General features: G+C 35.6%; 1 protein-coding gene across 1 annotated transcript in view; it reads right to left on the bottom strand.

Annotated features, from left to right (window-relative positions):
* Positions 1–25971, bottom strand: part of GCC2 (GRIP and coiled-coil domain containing 2) — a 57336-nt gene that overhangs the window by 13331 nt on the left and 18034 nt on the right. Inside the window, exons 10-18 of the mRNA XM_044263788.1 lie at positions 21355–21474; positions 16692–16856; positions 16270–16374; positions 14213–14375; positions 6063–6163; positions 5898–5975; positions 4610–4747; positions 3370–3491; positions 1824–2000 (exon numbers count right to left, since the gene is read on the bottom strand). Coding sequence (XP_044119723.1) covers positions 1824–2000; positions 3370–3491; positions 4610–4747; positions 5898–5975; positions 6063–6163; positions 14213–14375; positions 16270–16374; positions 16692–16856; positions 21355–21474 — 1169 coding nt within the window. The remainder of the gene's footprint in view (positions 1–1823; positions 2001–3369; positions 3492–4609; positions 4748–5897; positions 5976–6062; positions 6164–14212; positions 14376–16269; positions 16375–16691; positions 16857–21354; positions 21475–25971) is intronic.

The following is a 25971-nucleotide window of genomic DNA, read 5'->3' as shown; positions in this document are numbered from 1 at the left end:
ATAGCATTCCAAGATTTTTTATCTATGTGCTACACATATGCACACTATATTAAGGTTTTAAGACAAGATTTAGTGGCTAAAAGTGACATACAATAAAAATATCGTATGTTTCAGAAAAGGTTTCTTAAGCGTCAAGTTCACACTGATCAATGAGTTCAGAAAATGCTACTGTATATGTTACTCCTCAAATCTGCATTTTTCTGTGAGCATTATGTTCAAACACTAGTATGAAAGTAAAGGAAAAACCATCAGCAGACACAACAACAATTTCCTAAGGAAGATAATCGTTACATTTTAGAGCTAGGTTGGAAGTAAGGTTGGTAGTTTGCAGGTGGTCTCAGTGGCACATCTGACTCTACCTACCTAAGAGCTAAAAGCCTGAACCCCAACCTGGACCCAGAATGACTATGCTGATGGAAATTTACTATGTCTCAGCTGTTACTGGGGTGTTTATATAGCTGGATCCTCGGCAATATAAGTATTAGTTGGTCAGTCTAGTTATTTTATAATTTTTATAATCTCATTTTTATGATCTCATACGGGGAAAGTATGAGTATTAAGATGCTTAAAAAGAAGAGAATTTATAAAGAAAAGGCTATTTCTTCACACTGGGGGACAGACAGTAACAACATTATTCTTAATATTTCTAAGAAGGGGAATCAGACCTCTACAGATACCTGAAAATGATGTGAATTTCTAGTACTTAAGAGAGACTGGCACATAGTAGAGGCCCCGCCAAAAATAGTCATTAAACGTTAGAGGCATCACTTGCAATTTATTTGTCTTAGCAATATAATTTGCGGTAACTTTTCTAGAGTAAAGAATCAATATGGGAAATTTCTTATATAAATAGCAAGCATCACTGTATTTCAGCAAATCTCCCAGTAAACCCTAGTGATAGGTAGCTAGAAAGCTGGTAGATCTTCCCTGAAGCTTTTGATTTACATGGTTAACATATATAAATTACACTATTAAAAGATTAAAAAGCCAAGAAGATGAAGCTTTCAAGATTACCATCAATTAGATAAGTATTAAAAGCATACTTGAAATATATAAAGTATTCCAACACACTTGATGCTCAATGAAGAACTCTTTTCCTTAGTCTAAGGTACAAAAGATATTACCACCCAATTTCTTCATTACAGGAATTCACATATCCTTGTTCACATCAATCTGTTCCTTCTGCCAATACCCCTGATGCCTATCTAAAATACTGATTAACAAAAGGTACACTGTGACAAGTTGAAAACAGTTGCAAAGGTAAGTGTCATATTCTTTTTGAGTCAGCAGCTGTGTGAATGTTTTCCACTAGAGAAAAAGAAAAATGCTTGTAATTTGACACCTGAGTTGGAAAGTGGGTTTTTTTCTTTCTTTCTTTTTTTTTTTAAAGAAAATTCTGGCCATGAAGGCCAAAGGAGAAACAGATTACTGGATGAACAGATAAAATTAACTGTTCTTAAAAGAGTGAAGTATACAAACAATCAAAATGGGATAGAAAAACAAAGTTACTAAGCCTCTAGAAATATCTATTTCTTCTTCTTCTTCTTTTTTTTTTTTTAAAGATTATTATTTTTTTTTTAGAGAGAGGAAAAAGAGGCAGAGGAAAAAGATCCCAGGAGTTCCATTTCACAACCCTGAGATCATGACATGAGCAGAAATCAAGACTCAGACACTTAACCAACTGAGTCACCCAGATGCCCCCAGAAATATCTATTTCTTATTTTCAATTTGTATTTATCCCAAGAAACAACACACTAGGAATTCCAACAAAGAAACATTTTGCTGCCCAGCGCAAACACTGTTAGTACTGCCAGCAACCTTACTTTTCCCGGAGTTCTGCTTCTTTGGACACAGTTTCCTGAAGCATCTTGTTATGCCGTTCTAGGAGAGTATCATGTTCAGACTGTAGTGTTTGAAGTTCAGAAACATTGATCTGTAAGTTATTTTGGGTGTCCTGTAATTTGATTTTTAGTTGATCAATCAGCATTTCCAGGTGTTCTCTGAAACAAACAGTTTTACAAAAAGTTTTAGAAGAGGTAAACCTGATTTTGTGGTTTCAAATAAATTTTATTACTTTAATTGTTTCATCTTTTAATGTCATACACTTGCTATTATTATGGACGATTCTCAAGGAAACTGAATAATTGGGAGAATTCGGAGACTAGGATTAAATATATGTTACAGTCAGATTTTAAATCCTAGGTCCTGCAGATTTTCAAAAACATCTCTGAACTTATAAATTTCATACTCAAATGGAGAAGAAACTATTAGATAGCATCAAAATGGCCTACTGTGTTATAGCACTATGCTTTTAGTTAAAAAAAATTACGTAGTTGTAAGCCAACCATTAGGGGGAAGAATGGTATAAAAAACAATAGTGAAAGCCCCTCATTCTGTCTCAACTGATACAATTCACTGAGTTTACTTTTTTAGAAAAAACTATCTTATGCATAAGAAAATAGAAGGAAGGTAAAACATTTACATTAAAATAATATGAATCCAAAATTCCAGCATAATCAAAAAAGGCTCTTGCAAATGCTGACATTTTCATATTAAAGGTGTCAATATTCAATTTCACTTTGAAATTTGAAGATGAGCTATTAACAGAGAAAATACCTCATTTTTCAGTCTACAGTTCCCATATTTAATAGATATTTGAATGAAAAGTATCATACAAACATTGCAGATATTTAGTCCTACTTAGAACAGTAAGAGGCAGATGTAAAATTACTTTGAATACTGAACCTCTACTTAAAAACAAAGCACACATGCTATAGATTATCCTATTTCATATTCCTAGTACATTTTTGAATAATTTAAAAATTATCTGTATGTTAGCTTTAAAGATGCAATAAACAAGATACCACTGAAACATAATTGAGACAGCCATAAATTTAAGAAGAAAAATGTAATTCTAGGCTAGAATTTAGTACAGAATTTAAAACTTTTTGAAATAAATAAAATGTTTTTAAGCAATTCTGTTTAGCCTAATTAATGGTGGGTATGTCAAGGAAGCAATTTTATTCTTCTATTTCTCAATTTTCAAAATTGGAAAAACTAATCACAATGTAATTTTAATGTCTGTATTTCTGCTCTGACCGGTTCCTGCTACAACAAGATAACACATTTAGCTTATTTTCTGGTTTCGCTGCTTACATATCAGTTTTATGAGTCTGTAACAGTGCTCTTCATAGAGATGTTTCCCTGTTGCTGCCTAGAGAAAGAGTGAAGCCAAGACACTCTGCTCTCATTACATGTAAAATTCCTCAGTCAAATGAAATCAAAGCAGGATTCTCAGCCTACTTGGTAGACAATCTGTTTTGGAGGAAAGGGGGGGACCCTGGATGTTTCTTTTAATTTAGACCTTACCTTTCTTGTTTAGCTCCCTCAGTTTCAGTCTGAGACACAGATTTATTTTTCTGTTGTTTTAGAACATTGTGAACTCGGACTTTGTAGCTCTCAAATTCAGAGGTTATAGCAGCTTGTTCTGCCTATAACATTTAAAAGAAAGAATGACTTTTCTATTGCAGATTCATTGTAACATAATCCTATTTTCTTTTAGAGTAATGATTTAAGATGAAAATGTGTTTTAGAAAATGAGTAAAATGTCCAACACTCCTTAGCTCCTTGATTAACTTCCTTTAAGAAGTGTGCTTCTGTTGGCCTTAAAACTTTTTTTTTTTAAAGATTATTTGTTTTTTGAGAGAGAGAGAACAAAAGCAGGGGGAGGGGCAGAGGGAGAGCAGACTCCCTGCTCAGCAGGAAGCCAGACACCAGCGAGATCCCAGGTCCCTAGGATAAGGATCTGATCCAAAGCCAGACACTTAACCAACTGAGCCACAAGGTGCCCAAGTCTTATAACCTTCTAAAAGCCTTTGAATGATAGAATTTTGTTTGACAAAAGATGTTTCTACCATGTTTTCCTCCTGGTAGTGTCAGTACCCATAAATTTCAGTATATGTGCTGCCGAAGCGAGCACAGTACCCATAAATTTCATAATGGCACTATTTGTCTTTGAAACCTTAGAAAGATTTTCACTTATGGAGAGGAATTCCTCTTTTCATAAATACAAGAAAAATAAATTCAAAGAAATTAAGCCACTCGAACTTCAGATTTCAAAGAGAGCAGGAAAAATGAAATTCTAGGTCTTCTACTTTCCCAATGTGGTCTCCTGGGACCCTTCTGCCAAACTGGCTCATATCAGAGCTGCACCTCTCACAAAGCTACTGTACTGGGTCTGCTTTGCATGCTGAAGAAAGTAGGCCCTCACAACCATTCTACTGGAATATTAGTTTATAATCATTTGGCCCTCAGAAAGCACTATATAAAGCATAAAATTAAAAGAAAATAACTCTTACACACAGAAATTGCAGAACAAGTTTAAAATGGAAACAATGTGTACCCATGTCTTCCCTTTTAACAAAAAAAGGTTATGTAAGTGACAGGATTGGATGGGGTTGGGGTTCACGTCAGATGAGCTGCAACAGGTACTTACTTTTCATAAGTGCTCTTAAACAACAGCAAATCCTAAAAGGCAAGACCACAGCCCTCATGTGAACTGCATGCTAGGTGGTAACATCTGTCTGCTGGGTCTGTGTGAGGAACGTACCTTGGCAACGCGGCACTCTTCCTGAAGGGCTGTCACTTTCTGCTGGTATGCGCTCAGTGTGCGCTGGTGCTGGTCTGCAGAGGTCTTCAGGTGTTCGTGAACTTTGTGCTTCTCGGAGGTTATTTCAGCCAGCTGAATCTGGGGCAAAACCTTTCAATTAAGCTCTAGTAAACTGGCTAAAGAGACTTTCCTTAAAAACATACTTGAGTTTTATTTTTTTTTTTAAGATTTTATTTCTTTGACAGAGAGAGAGAGATCACAAGTAGGTTGCAAGATACGTAGAAGGAGAGGAGGAAGCAGGCTCCCTGCTAAGTAGAGAGCCCTATGTGGGGCTCGACCCAGGATCCTGAGATCATGACCTGAGCCAAAGGCAGAGGCTTTAACCCACTGAGCCACCCAGGCGCCCCTAAAAACATACTTGAGTTTTGAATCATGAGTGTATATAAGCGATAAAAAACTACTATTACTGAAAGAGTACTGGGAATATAATAGAACATTTTCTCAATAAATTATTTCAGTTTTCCTTAAATTAAAACCGTGATTAAAAAAAAATTCCAGACTATTTGTTACAGTTCAACATTTATTGAATACATATAAAAATATATACAAATAGTATAAGTAGATATAAAGATATATAAATATATATAAAAATATATAGGTATCTAGATAAAAATATAAAAATAGGTATAAAATACATATTAATAGATAAAACTATATGTAAATAGATATGATATAAATAAGCATATATAAAATAGATGTAAAACATATATTATAAATATATAAATTATACAGAAATAGATATATAAAAATATATATTATCAATAGATATGCTATAAATATATATACTATAAATAGATATAAATATATATTATAAATAAAATCTATAATTAGATATAAAAATATATTAATAATATAAATATACATATAACATGTATACAACATACAAATATAAAACCATTTTTATTCCTATGACTTTCAGAAACTCAGATCATTTAAAAAGCTCAGATGCAGGTCTGGGGCCATGTTTATTTTATATTTTATGTTATATCTATTTTTAGTGCCTCAAAGATTTCCAAAATCCCCTTTAGCTTAAGCTAAATCTTAAGGGGATACTCCAGTTATATCCCATACTTACTGCTTCTACTTTTTCAAATGAAGGCTATGTAGGGGGAAAAAATGTGTGTGTATAAAAATATGTACATAAAGATATTTAGAAAATTCCCTACATAGTAGTTTACTTCTATGTGGAATTTTTTTTATAAATCCTAAAAAGTAAAAAGAATCTTACTTTATAGACTTCTACTTGTTGCTGGCTTGCCTCCAGTTCACCCTTCAAAGTTGCTTGAAGTATTAAGTGATCAGTTTCCTACAGAATAAGAATTTTGATTAAATTTAAAGAAGAAGTGATTGATAAATACATAAAATGAAATACGGAATTGGGAAATTAACATACTGCTTGCTTCGAATCTGCCAGTTCTTTTTTGGTTTTCACAAGCAACTGCTTGATTTTGGTGTTTTTTTCCTCATACTGTTGCACTGAAGACTGTAGTGAAGCTAGCAAAGGAAATAATTTCAGAACAGATTAAACAGTTTTTTAAATAAGGTATCCAGCTTTTACTTTTTTTAAAAAGATTTTATTTTATTTATTTGAGAGAGAGAGAGATCACAAGTAGGCAGAGAGGCAGGAAGGGGGGGGGAAGCAGGCTCCCTGCTGAGCACAGTCTGATGTGGGGCTTGATCCTAGGACCCTGACATCATGACCTGAGCAGAAGGCAGAGGCTTAACCCACTGAGCCACCCAGGCACCCCTGAACAATTTTATTAAGATTTATTTACTTACTTTAGAGAGAGAGAAAGAGCACAGGGGGGGAGGGGCAGAAAGAGAGAGAGAATCTCAACCAGACTGTGCTGAGCGCAGAGTCCAATGTGGGACTTGATCTCATGACCCTGACCTGAGATCATGACCTGAGCTGAAACCAGAGTCAGCCATTCAAATGACTATGCCACCTAGGTGCCCTTAAATAATTTTTATGAATGAATTTAAATAAATGGATAAGTCTTTTTTCTTGGTATTAACCTATCTTCGAAAGAAACTTGTTTAAAAAAATAAAAATAAAAGAAACTTGTTTTCGTTTTTTATTCTGAAATATTTCAAACATACATGACAGCTGTGACAACAGTACAACAGACTCACTATACCTATACCAGCTTTAACAATTACCAATACATGGCCAATCTTACTACCCAGAACAGGACTGTGGCCCATAGGCTAAAATCTGGCTGCTGCCTGTTTTGTGAAGAGTTTTATTAGAACACAGTCAAACTTATTTATTTACATACTGTTCATAGCTGCTTTAGCGCAATGATGATTATAGAGACTACAAGATGGCCTGCAAAGCCTAAAATATTTACTGTCTGGCTCTTGATAGAAAAAGTTTGCCAACTCCTAACCTACACCCTCACCTAATCCTTGTGCCCTCCTGGTTTTGTTTCGTTTGTTTGTTTTTGGTTCTTCACAAGAAATCCGTTGTAAATATTTCAGTATGTACCTTTAAAATGAAGTGACAGACTTAGAGTATATTGAAAAGATAAACACTTTAGTTTTAAGAAGTTTCTCAAAAGTGGTACCATGTATGTCCAATTATATCACTGCAGAGGCACACACCTGGTTGTTTTTGTGATACTAATTGTTTCATAGGATGGGACTGTGACAGTTCACTAAGGAAAAATTGAACCATGATAAAAACAAAAAACTTTAACGCTAACAAAGGTAAAAAAAAAACAACCAAAAAAAAAAAACCCAACAAATATCATATAGGAGTGAGTAGCTTTATGGTCTAGATCATAGGTACCCAAAAATCTGGCCACAGCCTGTTGTGAAAGAAATAAAGAGTATATGATGGTGACCATGGGGCCTGTGAAGCCATGAAGAAAGATTTCCTGGTCCTTCAAGAAAAAGTGTGCTTGACACCTGGTCTAGGCCAGTTATATCGGCACTATGTAATTGTGCTACTAAAATATCTTATAAGCAATGATTAACTTTATGTAGTTAAACCCATGTATACAGACCTTATTACTTGGTAAACATGAACAGGTATACTGTAAGAATATTATCTTAGCTATGCCTTTTTATGATAAGTCTAATTTAGTTATTTCCGGGCAACTATTTGCTCAATTATGAAAAGCATTTTATAAAGCACAAACTATATATGAAACCTTTGTTAAATGCTCCATTTGTGATTAGATATAGTTAGTTCCTGAGCTCAAAGGATAAAAATGAAATTAGGGGATAATATTTCACATAACAACATAAAACAAAACATAAATGTTACAAAAGAAATACAAAAGGCTACTGGGTGGGGTGTCCACAGGGGCTAAAGGTTATACAAAGTTTGCAAAGGACAAGGAAAATTTCATAGAACAGGAAACACTTAAGATTAGGAAGGATTCTAAAGGGTGGGCATGAGGTAGGAGGGGGTGGGCATGAAAGATTTCCTTTAGAGAAGAGATACACAGTTACAGAAAAACACAACAAATCATGTCTCAGGAAAAATGAGCAGTCCTCTATCTGTGAGAGAGTAATGAGAATTAAGGTGGAAAGTCAGATGTTGGAGGGGTTTCAGATTAAATTTGTGTTGCTCATTTATTAGGCAACATTTCTTTTTCTTTTTTCACATAACATTGTCCAGAATGCTTCCTATCTTTTTCCTACTCCACTGCAACTCCTTAACTCAGGCTTCCAAGACCTTTGCTCCCATGAGCCTGATGGCTTTTGACAGATTCTATACCATTCCAATAAATCTGATATGCTGGCAGACCAGTCTTTCTCCATTGTCTTCAGAAAGGACCCAAATATATTCTGGTTGATTTCAGGTACTTCACAAATTGGATCAAAAATGTCTTCCTCATTATACTTCACTTCTCCCTAACAGGTCAAGTCTTTCACTCCAAGGATTGTCAAGACTTCTAAAATTATACTATGTTTCATTTTGCTCATTCATTTTGCTGTATTTCATGGCTGCAGAAAGGAATACCCTTTTTCAGTCTGCTTTTTCTCTCCAAACCTTACCTTTAAGATCTACTTTGAGCCCCAACTTCTGATTGTTTCAGTCTATAGAATCTTTTCCCCCTCTGAACTCTTTTTTTTTTTTTTTAAAGCTTTTATTTATTTATTTGACAGAAGGAGATCACAACTAGGCGGAGAGGTGGGGGGAAGCAGGCTCCCTGCTAAGCAGAGAGCCTGATGTGGGGCTTGATCCCCGGACCCTGGGATCATGACCTGAGCTGAAGGCAGAGGCTTTAACCCACTGAGCCACCCAGGCGACACCCCCTTCCCCCGAACTCTTAAAGAGCACTCACTGCTTGTACCCCTCATTTCTGTACTTAGTTATCAATGAGAGATGGATGGCCTTCTTGAAAAAGCTTGCCTTTTTAGTTTTTCTAGGGTATCAATAGCTTTTCTTTCAGCTTAGTTAATGATCAAAAATATACACATTCACTAATTCACAAAACCAACTATTTGCATTGCAGGAATATAATCTGAGCTCTATTATTCAATTTGCATCAGGAAAATAGTTGGAAGATATGATATGTGCATAATGAAAGCTATATGCATAATGAATTGTCTGGAAACTCTACAATCCGTTCAATTACCTGAGTATTCTAAATTTTTCCCCGGATGCATGTAGATCATCAGAACTCTGCATATGGGGCTTCAATGTTTTGTTTATTCATGGAATCACCTTTACTGATTTGGCTACGGGCTGAATGAAATACTACAAAGTAGTCGAGGGAGATGTGCTACTTTATTTACTGCGGAAATGCCACTGAGAATACAAGTCCAGATTATCAGTGGTTTCTATTAAAATTAAATATAAAATGGATACAGGGTTTGAAAATTGCCTGAGCAGATAACACCATTTCAGCCACGCAAGTGAAACTTAATTTAGCTCATTCTGCACAATAAGTGGACTTGTCATCTGGAAACCCCCACTGTAATAAGCAAACATTGTAAAGGTTAAATTTGCTTGTTTCACTTTATTTATTTTGAAGATTTTATTTGTGTGTGTGAGAGAGAGAATGAGCACCCAAGTAGGAGGAGCAGCACGCAGAGGAAGAAGCAGGATCCCCACTGAGCAGGGAGCCCAATGCAGCACTTGGTCCTAGGACCTGAGTCGAAGCAGATGCTTAACCAACTGAGTCACCCAGGGGTCCCTCGTTTCACTTTATAAGCCATTCTAGGCTATCAGTCTTTGAATTTGAAAAGTCCCAGTTCATGGTCTGTTTTTATATGTAAAATAGATTCTTACATTGGTGATATGGTGGCTTTACTTTTGCTTTTTCTGGGTGTTTGATATTCCTAAGGTAGCATTAACTTCAAAAATCACATATAAGACTTTTGAAAACACAGATTTCAAGGCCCCACCTTTTTAAGATTCTGATTCTTCACAATTGTGCCTGGGCTTTCCAAAAAGCTCTGTGGATACACGGTGATATTTAAGTTAGGTCTGGGAGCACTGTTGCATATGACCCAGTAGTCCTTTTATTAATAATGTCTTTTAAAAAACTTCTCTCACACATCTAAGTACCAGGAAAAGCTGTGTTGCTGATGAGCATCATATTTGCACGGCTTCTGGGAAGCTCAAAGCCAATTTATGGAGACCTTAGTGATAGCAAAAGTACACAAAACATATACTTTATGTCTTGACCTTATATCTGACTTCACTGTTGTGAAGTCAGATATAAGATGTAGAGTCCTACATCTCAATGTTTCCTTTTATCCCATTTCCTCATCATTTATGTATCTAAAATCTTGTACAGTAATATCTTTGCAGCCAATGAAAATCATTTTATGGAACTTCAGCTTCTCATCAGGAGGGAGTAACAAGACGTAGACATACCTTCTGCTGTAAACAATTAGAAAACTGAACAAACTAGATTTAAATTCCTAAAATCTAGCTGTGATCTCTGAGAAGGTAAATAAGGTGAGCCTTGTTATAGTTCTAGCTTTCTGTTAGGAGGCAACTTCTGGACTGTGGAACAGGAGGGGAATCCCAAATAGAGCAGTAGTCTTCCTGAGATGCAAAGAACAATGGCTGGGGAAAGAACAGTGAATATGGAGCTACAACTGGAACAATTCCCAGGGCTCACAGAAGGCTATAAATTGTTCCCACCAGCCAAAGTAAAGAGATTTCGTTTAATATACGGGCACTCAGTAGACATCAGAAGATTCCCCACCTAGTTGAAGGACTGAATTAAATCTATAGGAAAGTGTATGCCACACTTGTTTTTAAAAAAGATGAAAAACAAGCTACAAAAGAATAAAAGTGATCCACAAATGACCTGACAAAGTTTAACTCTGTAAATGAATACAAAAAAATCTAGCATCTAACAATTGTTAAAATAGCATTTAACAATTTAAAAAATTATTTCCCATGCAAAGAAGCAGGAAAATATTACTTATAACAGGAAAGAATACAATCAGTAGAATTAGAACAAGAAATTATAGAATATTCTTTAGGATTTGAAGGAAAACAAGAACATAATGAAAAGACAAATGAAAAAGAAAAAACAAGAACAAGAAAATACAAATGGAATTTCCAGAGATGAAAAATACAGTATCTAAAGTGAAAATATCACTAGATGGTAATAACATATTAGACCCTGAAGATGAGAGAATTTAAAGGCTATTTAATAATAAGAAACGACCAGAATCGAAACTATATTCTATTTAATAAAAGTGAAAAAAGGAGAAAAGTGAAGAAAAAAATAAACAGCATCTCTAACCTATGAAACTATATCAAGTGGTCTAACGTGTGTAATTGGGAGTCTTGGGGGGGGGGGAAAAAGGAAGAGGATTTAGACCAAAAATTAGTAAAGTAAATAATGGTGAAAAATATGATATATTTGAAGATAACTAGAAAAACTACATACAACAAAGAAACTCTACAAAACACAAGCAGGATATAAACAGTAAAAAAAGACCCACCAAGGCACATCATAAAATTCCATACTCAGCAAAATTATCTTTTTTTTTTTTTTTTAAAGATTTATTCATTTTAGAAAAAGAGAGACTGAATGTACAGGGAAGGTCAGTGGGGGAAGGAGAAAGAATCTGAAGCCGACTCCACACTGATCACAGAGCCCAACACAAGGCTCAATACCCACAACTGTGAGATCATGACCTGAGATAAAGAACTGGGTACTTAACTGTCTGAGCCACCCAGATGCTTCCCAGCAAAACTATCTTTCAAAAATGAAGACCTTTTTTTTCAGGCAAACAAAACATTACAGAATTCAATGCCTATAGCCTACATTATAAGATATGTTAGGGGCACCTGAGTGGCTCAGTTGGTTAAGTGTCTGCCTTCAGCTCAGGTCATGATCCCAGGGTCCTGGGATCGAGTTCCACAACAGGCTTCTTGCTCAGCGGGGAACCTGCTTCTCCTGCTGCCTGTCGCTCCCCCTGCTTGTGTTCTCTGACAAATAAATTTAAAAAAATCTTAAAAAAAAAAAGATATATTAAAAGAAGTTCTTCAAGCAAAAGGAAAGTCTTATTTGATGAAATTTGCCTATAGATGAATGAAGAGCACCAGAAATGGTAAATATGTGGGCAAATATAAAAAAAAAAAAATTCTCTGGTTTTTCATTTCTTTAAAACAGGGATTGGAGGGTGCCTAGGGGGCTCAGTTGGTTAAGCCACTGCCTTCAGCTCAGGTCATGATCCCGGAGTCCTGGGATGGAGTCCTGCATCGGGGTCCCAGCTCCGATGAGAGTCTGCTTCTCCCTCTGACATTCTCTCCTCTCATACTCTCTCTCACTCAAATAAATAAATAAATCTTTAAAAAAAACCAACAGGGATTGGAAAACATTTTAAATGGTGAGATAATAAATATGATAGGCTTGTAGGTGATAGAGTCTCTGTTACAACTACTCAACCGTTCTGAGTAGCATGAAAGTAGCCATAGACGATGAAAATGGACAAAGCTGTGTTTCAATAAAATCTTCATATGACACACAGCTATTGTGGGTCTTGGTTTGTTGATCTCTCTTTAAAAGATAACTCTCCTTCAACAAAAATAACACAATTATTATATCTATGACACATGTAGAAGTAAAATGTATGACAAAATAGCATAAAGGACAAAAGAGGGGGAATAAGTAGTATTACTAAGAATCTTAGTCTACATATGAAGTGGTATAATTTACTTAGAAGTAATCTGTAATACGTTCATGACATAAAGCCTAAAGCATCCACTAAAACTAACAAAAGGTATAGCTAATAAGCTAATAATGGAGATTAAAATGGTATCATATAAATTACTCAATTGAAAAGAAGGCAGAAAAAGAGGAAAAAGGAAATAAATTATAAGACAAATAGAAACAGTCAGCAAGGTGGTAGGTTTAGACCTAATCACATATATAATTATGTTAAAAATAAATGGCTTACACATTCCACTTAAATAGCAAAGGCTGTCGGCTTGGAGAGAAAAGGAAGACTCAACTATATGCTATCTTAAAGAAACACTACAGACTTAGGTTGAAAGCTAAAGGATGGGAAAAAACATGCCATGTAAACAAGAAACAAAAGAAAGCTGGAGTGGTTATATTAATATCAAAGTGGACTTTAGAAAAAGAAATGTTAACTGTAATAAAAAACACACCTCACAGTAACAGAGAAATTAAATTACCAAGAGCAAGTAATGATTCTAAATGCATATGTAGCTAATTGCAGAGTTCCTAAATACATGAAGTCAAAACTGACAAAAGTGAAAAGAGAAAGAAACCTACAGTTATGTTCAGGAAATTCAATCTATCTCTCTCAGTACTTGGTAGAGCAGTAGTCAGAAAATCATTAAAAATATAGAAAACCTGAACTGTCAGCTTACTTGATTTAAATGACATTAGTTAAAACACTATCCAACAACTAATACTGAACATGTTTTCAAGTGCCTAAGGAGCATTCGCCAAAAGAAATCTTATTTTGGGCCATAAAACAAAACTCAATAAACTTAAAAGGACTGAAATCATACACAGTATGTTCTCTAATCACAAAAGAATTCAGATAGAAATCATGAACAGAAAGACAAGTGAAATTCCTTTAAATGAATGAAACAACACACTTCTGAATAACCCATGGGTCAAAGAAGAAATCCAAAGGAAATTTTAAAATATTTTGAGCTGAATTAAAATCAAAAGTACAACATACCAATTTATGAGATATGGCTGAAGGGTGCCTAAAGGGATATATAATTTTAGATGCTTGAAGTTAGAAATTATCTTATGGAGAGAATTGAATATAATCACCTCAAAAAAGATTTCACTGCTATTTAAATGATCCCACTCTGCTGACCACCAGCAAATCGTGGACAAGACCATTTTAAAAAAATCTTTGTACATAAATGACTGCATTATGCACCAACACAGACTGTACACATCTCAACAAAAAATGGTTTTACAACCCTCTTGGTCCTTAAGAATATTTAGCATTGTGTGAAAGATCTGCTGGCAGTCAAAGACTGGTGAAATGCACAACTAATACTGCTCACCTGTATTCTATTATAACGAAATTATGGTAAGGTAAATTAAATTTTGTTTTACTCACTCATTTCTTCTTGCAGGGTTTCTTGTTTCTGTTTCTGAATTTTAATTTCTTGCTCCAGATCTTCTATCTTGCTGTTTTTATTAGCTAACTTTTGATTCAGTTCTTTCATCAAACGCTCATAATCAGCTATTTCCATATTCATCAATGTGGTTTGCTGGGCATCCTGCACGTATGAGAAATAAAAGATCCACATAATAGTAGATCAGTTAATCTTATTTATAATATTGCTAATTGCATACCTGTAAATTATGCCAAAGGAATAAACACTTTCTATTAATGCTTTTCTGTAACACAGTAAGTTTACACATCATATGAAGAAGCTACAGTTGGTACCTTCTATTTTTGTACTTTTACAAAGTATTTTCATCAAATTTCATCAGAATTTTCATTAACCACAATTGACAGTTCTATTCATGGAGTTCTCATTTATAAAACATTAACATTTAAGCAACCCTTAAAACACCCTGCTTTTTAGCCTCATCTTTGAATAAAGCAGAGAAAAATTAGTCAAAGGTTTAAGTATAATATGAATTTCAACTTTTGACATTAATTAAATCTTCATGTGTCCTATAACAATCCTGGACAAAAAAAATGAAGTATCAAACCATCTGTGAGCCTAGATTCTTCTGAGAAGATAGGACTGAGAGAAATCTTAAACTTTCATTCTTTCGAGGCTAACAATTTATACACGATTATGTTAGTTCCTCAAAAATCTCATTTTTTTTAATTTTAATTTTTATTATTTTTTCAATTTATTTATTTTCAGAAAAACAGTATTCATTATTTTTTCACCACACCCAGTGCTCCATGCAAGCCGTGCCCTCTATAATACCCACCACCTGGTACCAACCTCCCACCGCCCCCCCCCCGCCACTTCAAACCCCTCAGATTGTTTTTCAGAGTCCACAGTCTCTCATGGTTCCCCTCCCCTTCCAATTTACCCAAATTCCCTACTCCTCTCTAACGCCCCTTGTCCTCCATGCTATTTGTTATGCTCCACAAATAAGTGAAACCATATGATAATTGACTCTCTCTGTTTGACTTATTTCACTCAGCATAATCTCTTCCAGTCCCGTCCATGTTGCTACAAAAGTTGGGTATTCATCCTTTCTGATGGAGGCATAATACTCCATAGTGTATACGGACCACATCTTCCTTATCGATTCATCCGTTGAAGGGCATCTTGGTTCTTTCCATAGTTTGGCGACCGTGGCCATTGCTGCTATAAACATTGGGGTACAGATGGCCCTTCTTTTCACGACATCTGTATCTTTGGGGTAAATACCCAGGAGTGCAATTGCAGGGTCATAGGGAAGCTCTATTTTTAATTTCTTGAGGAAACTCCACACAGTTCTCCAAAGAGGCTGCACCAACTTGCATTCCCACCAACAGTGTAAGAGGGTTCCCCTTTCTCCACATCCTCTCCAACACATGTTGTTTCCTGTTTTGTTAATTTTGGCCATTCTAACTGGTGTAAGGTGATATCTCAATGTGGTTTTAATTTTAATCTCCCTGAGGGCTAATGATGATGAACATTTTTTCATGTGTCTGATAGCCATTTGTATGTCTTGATTGGAGAAGTGTCTGTTCATATCTTCTGCCCATTTTTTGATGTGTTTGCCTGTTTCGTGTGGGTTGAGTTTGAGGAGTTCATTATAGATCCTGGATATCAACCTTTTGTCTGTACTGTCATTTGCAAATATCTTCTCCCATTCCGTGGGTTGCCTCTTTGTTTTTTTGACTGTTTCCTTTGCTGTGCAGAAGCTTTTGATTTTGATGAAGTCCCAGAAGTTTATTTTCGCTTTTGTTTCCTTTGCCTTTGGAGACGTATCTTGAATGGCATTAAAAGTATAGATTGCTCTAGGTAGTATAGACATTTTAACAATGTTTATTCTTCCGATCCAAGAGCATGGAATGGTCTTCCATCTATTTGTGTCTTCTTCAATTTCTTTCATGAGTGAAAAACCTCATTTTTGAAATATTTCCTTTCTAAACTATCAGAATTGTTTAACACTGTGAATATTGACCTCCGTTTTGAATTTGGTGTTTTATTTTACCTTTCTAACCAGCTCTAATTCTTGCATGGTTTTCTGAAGCTGTTTCTTTTCCTTCTGAAGCTGCAGTTGAAGTTCTTCAAGTTCATTTATGGAACTGGCATGCTCCTGCAATTAAAAATAAAAATATCACCACTCCACCCCCCAAACAAACCAACATTAAAAACGTATTGCAAGGGTCTATAGAATAAATCTGACATACTGTAATATAAAAAGCTCGAAAATCTTTTAATATTTAAAAAACACACATCCCAAAATCATAGCTTGGGATTCTCAACTTCATAGCTGACATACATTATATATTAAGGAATTAACGAACTCTTGTATTCACAAATGCTACTCATTACAAAGTCTTTCCTTCACTTAAATAATATGATGAAAGTATCACTATATAACATGAACTAATCCCACAGGACTGTTTTTACCTTTATCTTCTGCTCTTTCTGAAGTTTTTCGGCTTCCAGCTCTTTGTCTGCCACTGCTTTGGCTTTTTGGACTTCTAAAATCTGTACTTCTAGTAACTTTGCATTAGACTGCAGTGTCTCAATACGGGCTAAGAGATCTTCATTATCAGAACTTAATTTTTCGCACTAAAATGACAAATGATTCACTACAGTAAACATGTAGAAAATATGTATAGGGGAGGGAGAACAAAATGATACATTATAAGATTACTGGCAGAGTATGAAAAATAAAGATTTCAAAAACAATTCCACATAATGTAAAATCAAGAATAAGTTTAAAACGTTATTACTCTTAAAATAAATTTGGCAAAGATTACAAGAGACCAGGCGCACTGGCAGAGGAAAAGGCAAAAAAGAAACAAAAAACAAACCCAAACACCCAGGGAGTGGAGATTAGAGCAACAGATAAGACAGGAGAGTTGCCAGTTTTTTATCATATTCTTCTTCCAACAATGGGAAGAACAAAATGAAATTGTTTCTATTAGTTTTAATGAATTTAATTTTAATTTTTATGCAAAATTTTGAAATCGAAATACACTTATTACATTTTTCACATCTGCATTTACTCAATTTAAAATTACCTGAAAAGTCCTCTCAACAAAGTGAGTGTAGAGGAATGTACCTCAACATAATAAAGGCCATATATGATGCAACCACAGCTACACCATACTCAGTGATGAAAATCTTCTCCTCTAAGATCAGGAACAAGAGAAGATTCCCACTCTTATTTAACATAGTGTTAGACGTCCTAGCCACAGCAATAAGTAAGAAAAAGAAAAGGGATCTAAATTAGAAAGGAAGAAATAAAACTCTACTTGCTCATGACAGGATAGTATGTATAGAAAACTCTAAAGACTCCACAAAAAATACGAGAGATAATAAATGAATTCAGTACAGCTGCAGAATATAAGATCAATATACAGAAATCTGTTGTGTTTCTATACACTAAGAACAAACTATAAGGAAGAGAAATTAAGAATAAATAATCCCACATAACTGCATCTAAAAGAAAAAAAAATACCTAATAACAAATTCAACCAAAGAGGTGAAAGATTTGTATGTTTAAAACTATAAGACACTGATGAAATGAACTGAAGATGACATAAATAAATGGAAGATATTCTATGTTCATAGTTTGGAAGAATCAATATTTTCTGAAAGTACAAATATTGTTATACTGACCAAAGCAATCTATAGATTCAGAGCAACCCCTATCAAAATCCAATGGTATTTTTCACAGAACTAGAACAACAATTCTAAAACTTGTACAGAACCACCAAAGAGCCCAAACTGCCAAAGCAATCTTGAAAAAGAACAACAAAACTGGAGATATCATGCTCCCTGATTTCAAAATGTATTATAAAACTATAGCACTCAAAATAGTATGGTAGTGGCATAATAAGACACACAGATCAATGAAACAGAAAAAAGAGCCCCCAAATAAACCCATGTATATATGGTCAATTCATTTATGACAAAGGAGCCAAGAATATACAATGAGAAAAGGATAGTCTCTTCAATAAATGGTGTTGGGCAAGTTGGAAGGACAGATGTAAAAGAATGAAACTGGACCACTATCTTACATCTTACACAAAAATTAACTCAAAATGGCACAAAATTTGAATGTAGGACCTGAAACCATAAGACTCCTAGAGATTCGCAGTAAGTTCCTTGACATTAGTCTTGTCAATGATTTTTTGAACCTGACACCAAAAGCAAAGGCAACAAAACCAAAAATCAACACATGAGACTGCATCAAGTTCAAAGGCTTCTTTACAGCAAAGGAAACCATCAAGAGAATGAAAAGGCAACCTACTGAAAAGAAGAAATTACTTGTAAATCTTGTAACTGATAATGGCTTAATACCCTAAATAAAGAATTCCTACAACTCAATAGCAAAAGACCAAAGAATTCGATTTAAAAACGGGCAAAAGGGGCACCTGGGTGGCTCAGTGGGTTAAACCCTCTGCTTTTGGCTCAGGTCATGATCCCAGGGTCCTGAGATCGAGCCCCACATCAGGCTCTCTGCTCAGCAGGGAGCCTGCTTCCCCCTCTCTCTCTGCCTGTCTCTATGCCTACTTGTGATCTCTGTCTGTCAAATAAATAATAAATAAAAAAAATAAATAAAAATAAAAACGGGCAAAATATCTAAACAGACATTTTCCCAAAGTCATACAGATGACCAATAGGTACATGAAAAGATGTTCAACATCATGGATCATTAGAGAAAGCAAATCAAAACCACCATGAAATATCATCTCATACCTGTTAGAATGACTATTATTAAAAAAAATATACCAACCAAAAACAAGTGTTGCCAAGGATGTTGAGAAAAGGGAACACTTGTGTACCGTTGGTGAGAATGTAAATTGATGCAGCCACTGTGGAAAACAGTATGGGAAGTTCTTCAAAAAATTAAAAACAGAACTACTGTATGATCCAATAGTTCCACTTCTGTGTATTTGATCAAAGAAAACAAAAACACTAACTCAAAAAGATACATGTACAGCCATGTTCATTGCAGCATGACTAACAACAGTCAGGATAAGGACACAACTTAAGTGATCACTGGTGGATGAATGGATAAGGAAAATGTGGTGTATCATACAACAGAATATTATTAAGCCACACAGAGTATGAAATCTTGCTATCTGTGACAACATGAATGGACCTTGAGGACATTATGTTAAGTGAAATAAGTCAGAAAGAGAAAGACAAATACTGTATGATTTCACTTATATGTGGAATTAAAAAAAAACAAACTAAACTCATAGAGAGAGAGAGGGAGAATATGTGGTTGCCACAGGCACAGGGTGGGGTGTGAGTGAAATCACTGAAGGGAGTCACGGGGTACAAAGTTACACGTGAAAATAAACAAATAATGAAATGTAATGTACAGCATGGTGCTATAGTTAATGTTCACAGCAGCAATGTCCACAATAGCTAAACTGTGGAAACAGCCAAGATGCCCTTCAACAGACAGAGGAATAAAGAAGATGTGGTCCATATACACAGTGGAATATTACTCAGCCATCAGAAAGGATGAATACCCAACTTTTGTATCAACATGGATGGGACTGGAGGAGATTGTTAAGTGAGTAAGTCAAACAGAGAGAGTCAATTATCATATGGTTTCACTTATTTGTGGAACACAAGGAATAGCATGGAGGACATTAAGAGAACTGAAAAATGAAGGGGGAGAAATTGGAGTGGAAGACGAACCACGAGAGACTATGGACTCTAGGAAACAAACTGAGGGTTTTAGAAGGGAGTGGGGTGAGAGGATGGGTGAGCTGGTAATGGGTATTAAGGAGGGCATGGATTGCATGGAGCACTGGGTGTCATATTCAAACAATGAGTCGTGGAACAGCACATCAAAAACTAATGATGTACTGTATGGGGACTAACATAACACAATTAAAAAAATTATTTTTTTAAATTTCTTTTCAGTGTTCCAGAATTCATTGTTTATGTACCACATCCAGTACTCCATGCAAGTAAGTGCCCTCCATAATACCTACCACCACGCTCACCCAACCTCCCAACTCCCTCCCTTCTAAAACTCAGTTAGTTCTTCAGAGTCCACAGTCTCTCATAGTTCATCTCCCCCTCTAATTCCCCCAACTTTTCTCCTCTCCATCTCCCCAAGTCCTCTGTGTTATTCCTTTGCTCCACAAATAAGCAAAACCACAAGATAATTGACTCTCTGCTTCACCTATTTCACTCAGCATAATCTCTTCCAGTCCCATCCACGTTGCTACAAAAGTTGGGTATTCATCCTTTCTGATGGAGGCATAATACTCCACAGTGTATATGGACCACATCTTCCTTATCCATTTATCCACTGAAGGGCATCTTGGTTCTTTCCACAGTTTGGTGACTGTGGCCATTGATGCTATGAACATTGGGGTACAGATGGCCCTTCTTTTCACTACATCTGTATCTTTGGGGTAAATACCCAGTAGTGCAATTGCGGGGTCATAGGGAAGCTCTATTTTTACTTTCTTAAGGAATCTCCACACTGTTTTCCAAAGTGGCTGCACCAACTTGCATTCCCACCAACAGTTTAAGAGGATTCCCCTTTCCTCACATCCTCTCCAACACGTGTTGTTTACTGTCTTGTTAATTTTGGCCATTCTAACTGGTATAAGGTGGTATCTCAATATGGTTTTGATTTGAATCTCTCTGATGGCTAGTGATGATGAACATTCTTTCATGTGTCTGTTAGCGATTTGCATGTCTTCATTGGAGTAGTGTCTGTCCATGTCTTTTGCCTATTTTGTTGACGTGATTATCTGTTTTGTGTGTGTTGAGTTTGAGGAGTTCTTTATAGATTTTAGATATCAGTCCTTTGTCTATACTGTCATTTGCGAACATCTTCTCCCATTCTGTGGGTTGCCTCTTTGTTTTGTTGACTGCTTCCTTTACTGTGCAGAAGCTTTTGATCTCAATAAAGTAATAAAAAATTTTTTTACTTAAGAAAGTAAAATCCTAAAATTCTAATTGCAAGAAAAAATGAACTATGCATGGTGACAGGTATTAACTATATACAAATCATGATGTTGTATGCCTGAAACTAAAGTAACATAATGTTATATGTCAATTATATCTCAAAAAATTTTACCTGAAAAGTTGAATTCCTTAATTGTCTTGTAAGGTCTTCTATGTGATGCTCAAAATTATTAGCACGTTCTTTTTCCACATCCAACTGCTCTGACTGTTTATCATATTCTAATAAAAGATTCTTCAAAAAAAGACAAAAGGATTTAGCTTCAGGCAATTATTATACATTCAACCAGTCAGACTATGTTATCAAGCCATCTTGAAAGAACATTTATGAGTCTATTGAGTTCACGAGTCCATGAGAACATTTATAAATAAAGCTTAAAATATTTAAATTCAACATTTGGTTGAAGAGCTAACTGGCATTATATAATTAGTATAATTCAGATGACTTTTAGTATGGGGGAACTATTACAGGGCAAAAGGATTTTACATTTATACAATATAATATCTGCAAGTTAAATATTCTAGTCATCAACAAAAATAAACTTCTGAAACATGAGCAACATTTAGAGAAGGAGGAGAAAAAGTTTAACCTGGTTGCCTTCTACCTAAAGAATTCTGATGAGGGAAATGTTTCAGGCCCAGCCTAATAAAAGGTAGAAGTGCTAATGGAAGAACATGGGAAGATATTTTATAAAAACAGTCTCTTAAACTCTGTGACAAAATGTTTAACATTTTCTGAACTCTAAAACCAACAGAATTTTCTTTAATATTTTTGGTTTGCCCCTACTCAAGAACAAAGTGCCCAGACTGGCCTTTTCATGACATACTAGCAAATCAGGTTATCTTCCAAAATATGTACATGAGATTCACTGTTTCCAGACTGTGAGTGGGATTTTTTTTCCCTTCCTCTCTTTTCTCTTACAAATCCCGTTTTCACTTTTGTTCCTGAAGAACTACTGACTTGTTCTTCACATGAATGAATTTGTGTGCAGAATAACAAAATCTTTCTGAGTTTTCTTTGAAAGTTTATTTTGGGAAGCCTAAAAAGTGGCCTTCATCCAAACCAGGACCTCTTGAGTCCTTTGCTCCCCCTCCCAGTCTCCTCTGAGGTCTCAAGTGGACAATTATATGCTCTTTCTGGTTCCTGCTTGCCAAATCTGAGTCTTTTTTTTTTTTTTTTTTTTTGAAGATTTTATTTATTTATTTGACAGAGATCACAAGTAGGCAGAGAGGCAGGCAGGGAGAGGAGGAAGCAGGCTCTCCGTGGCAGAGAGCCTGATGGGGGCTCAATCCCAGAACCCTGGGATCATAACCCGAGCCGAAGGCAGAGACTTTAACCCACTGAGCCACCCAGGCGCCCCGCCAAATCTGATTCTTGAACAAATCTAATTTTGTTTCTAATTCTGATTTATATATAATCAACTGTTCTCCACACTGGTAGCTGAGTGTTAGAATTTGGGTTTCAACTTTATGGTCTACTCATCTTGTGACAAAGGCAGGAATTGGGAATCTAGAATCTGGCTTAAAAATTTGTTTGTCCATGTTTATTTGTCTGAGGATTCTGTTACATCCTGGCATACTGAGAAATCATTTGTGTTCTTTTCCACAGAGAGAAGATTCCATGCTTGTTTTGTATTTGTGCAGATTCCTTTAACTCTATAGATCAGAGCTCTTTATGCTCTTACATTCTAGCTGGTCGTCTTTGTTTTTACTTACTATGGTTCTAACAGTTGTCAAGGGCTGCAAAAATTGAATACCAAAGCAGTCTCTAGTAAATAATGGCTCTCTACAGGAAATTCTGACTATAATCAGCAAAGAATAATTACGAATTATCATCCCTTCAGAACTGTTGCGTGTTAGATCTTTAAAAAAACTAATAAAGATGATTATTGCAAGTGGTATGAACACTGAAAAAAGAAATTGGCCAAATTTGTAAGCAATCCACAAATTTACTCAGCATCCTAATATTGATGCTCCCTAAGAAGCCTAACGGAGCTCAGTTACAAGTCTGTTTTTATAAAAAGTGATTATCATTCTTTTTTTAAAATTTCATTTTTTATTTAAATACTAGTTAATACATATGGTAAAATCAGTTTCAGGTGTAGAATTTGGTGATTCATTACTTATATATAATATATAGTGCTCATCACAAGTGCCTTCCTTAATACTAATCATTCATTTAGCCTGTCCCCCACCCACCCTCAGTTTTTTCTCTACATTTAAGAGTCTCTTATGGTTTGCATTCCTGTCTTTTCCCTTTCCCCTCTGTTCATCTGTTTTGTTTCTTAAATTTCACATATGAGTGACATCATAAGGTATTTGCCTTTTTCTGACTTATGGTGCTTAGCACAATAAACTAGCTCCATCCACGTCGTTGCAAATGGCAAGACTTCATTCTTTCTGATAGGTGAGTAACATTCCATCGTATATATACGCCACATCGTTTTTATCCATTCACCTGTCAATGGACATCTGGGCTCTTTCATAGTTTGGCTATTGTTGATAATGCTGCTATAAATATCAGGGTGCATGCACCCCTCTGAATCACTAATTTTGTAGTCTTTGGGTTAATACCTAGTAGTGCAATTGCTGGGTATTATGGTAGTTCTATTTTTAACTTTTCGAGGAACCTCCATACTGTCTTCCAGAGTAGCTGCATCAGTTTGCATTCCACCAACAGTGTAAGAGGTGCTTTCTCCACATCCTCACCAACATCTGTTGATTTGTTAATTTTAGCTGTTCTGACAAGAGTGAGGTGGCATCTCATTGTGGTTTTGATATGTATTTCCCGGGGGATGACTGATGTTAAGCAACTTTTTAGAACATATCTGCTAGGAATGCCTGGGTGGCTCACTCTGCCTTCGGCTCAGGTCATGATCCTGGAGTCCTGCTCAGTGGGGAGCCTGCCGCTCCCCCTGCTTGTGCTCTCGGGCACTCTGACAAATAAATAAAAATCTTAAAAAAAAAAAGTATCTGCTAGTCATCTAGATGTCTTCTTTGGAAAAATGTTTGTTCAGGTCTTCTGCCCATTTCTTAACTGGATTACATATTTATTTTTTATATTTTATTAGATCTTTACAGATTTTCGATACTAACCCTTTACCAGGTATGTCATTTGCAAATACCTTCTCCCATTCCATAGGTTGCCTTTTAGTTTTGTTGCTTCCTTTTCTGCATAGAAGCTTTTTGTCTTGATGAAGTCCCAATAGTTCATTCTTGCTTTTGTTTCCCTTGCTCCCAAAAAGATGTCTAGTAAGAAGCTGAGATGGCTGAGGTCAAAGAGGTTGCTGCCTTTGTTCTCCTCTAGGATTCTGATGGTTTCCTGTCTCACATTTAAGTTTTCCATTCATTTTGAACTTATTTTTGTGTATAGTGTAAGAAAGTGGTCTAGTTTTATTCTTTTGTAAGTTGTTGTCCAGGTTTCCCAAAATCATTTGTTGAAGAGACTTTTTCCATTGAGTATTCATTTCGGCTTTCTCAAAGATTAGTTGACCATCTAGTTGTGGGTCTGTTTCTGGGTTTTCTATTCTTCTCCATTGATCCATGTGTCTGTTTTTGTGCCAGTAGCATGCTGTCTCGATGACTACAGTTTGTTATATAGCTTGAAGTCCAGATGTGATGCTTCCAGCTTTGTTTTGCTTTTAATGATCATCCTTAAACATATCAGCATTGCTGATTTAATCTTAAATCTTGATGTTTCATCACAAATGGAACTCATTTTTACTCAATTTACTCAAAGATTGAGAAAATTTAGAGTTTTAGCTTCACACCAAAACTAGGAGGAAAGTATAAAGATTTCCCATTACCCCTCCACCCCAAATGCAGAGCCTCTGACATTATCAATAAGCCTCACCATAGTGGTCTATTTATTGTAACTGATGACTTTTCAAGGACATGTCATCCTCCAATATCCAGAGTTTACATTAGGGTTCACTTTTGGTGTTATACATTCTCTAGGTTTGGACAAATTTAAAATGACATACATCCACCATTAAAGATTATCACAGAGACAGTTCCATAAGCTAAAAATTCATAGAGGATTTTTCCACCTATTTCCATTTCTCCTTTTTCCATTCCCCGCCCCCTACCCATTTATCCATTTCTCCCACATACCCCTGGGTACCACTGATTTTTTATTCAACCGTCTTTTGCCTTTTCCAGAATGTCATGTATTTGGTATCATACATTATGTAGACTCTTCAGATTGGCTTCTTTTGCTTAGTAGTGATATACATATAAGTTTTCTCCACACCTTTTCATGGCTAGATAGCTCATTTCTTTTTAGTGCTGAATAATATTCCATTGTTTGAATGTACCACAGCTTATCTAGTCACCTACTGAAGACTACTTTGGTTTTCCCCAAATTTTGGCAATTATAAATATAGCTGCTATAAACACCTATGTATAGATTTTTGTGTGGATGTAAGTTTTCAACTAACTGCATTGGGTAAATATCAATGGTTACTACTAGATTGTATGGTAAAAAGAGTAGGTTTAGTTTTTTAAGAAACTGCAAAACTCCCCAAATGGCTGTACTTACTCCTTTGCATCACCACCAGAGTTCCCAAATGAGAGTTCCTATTGCTCCAAGTCCTTGTCAGCATTTGATGGTGTTGATGTTTGAGATTTTGGTCATTCTAATAGGTGTGATATGAGATAATAGGTTATCTCATTGTTTTCATTTGTATTTCCTTGGAGTATTTTTTCATATGCTCATTTGCCATCTCTTTAT

Source organism: Neovison vison, chromosome 8 (assembly GCF_020171115.1).
Source record: "Neovison vison isolate M4711 chromosome 8, ASM_NN_V1, whole genome shotgun sequence".
NCBI lineage: Eukaryota > Metazoa > Chordata > Mammalia > Carnivora > Mustelidae > Neogale > Neogale vison.
The sequence above is the reverse complement of the archived record's forward strand: the minus strand, read 5'-3'. Positions and strand labels throughout refer to the sequence as shown.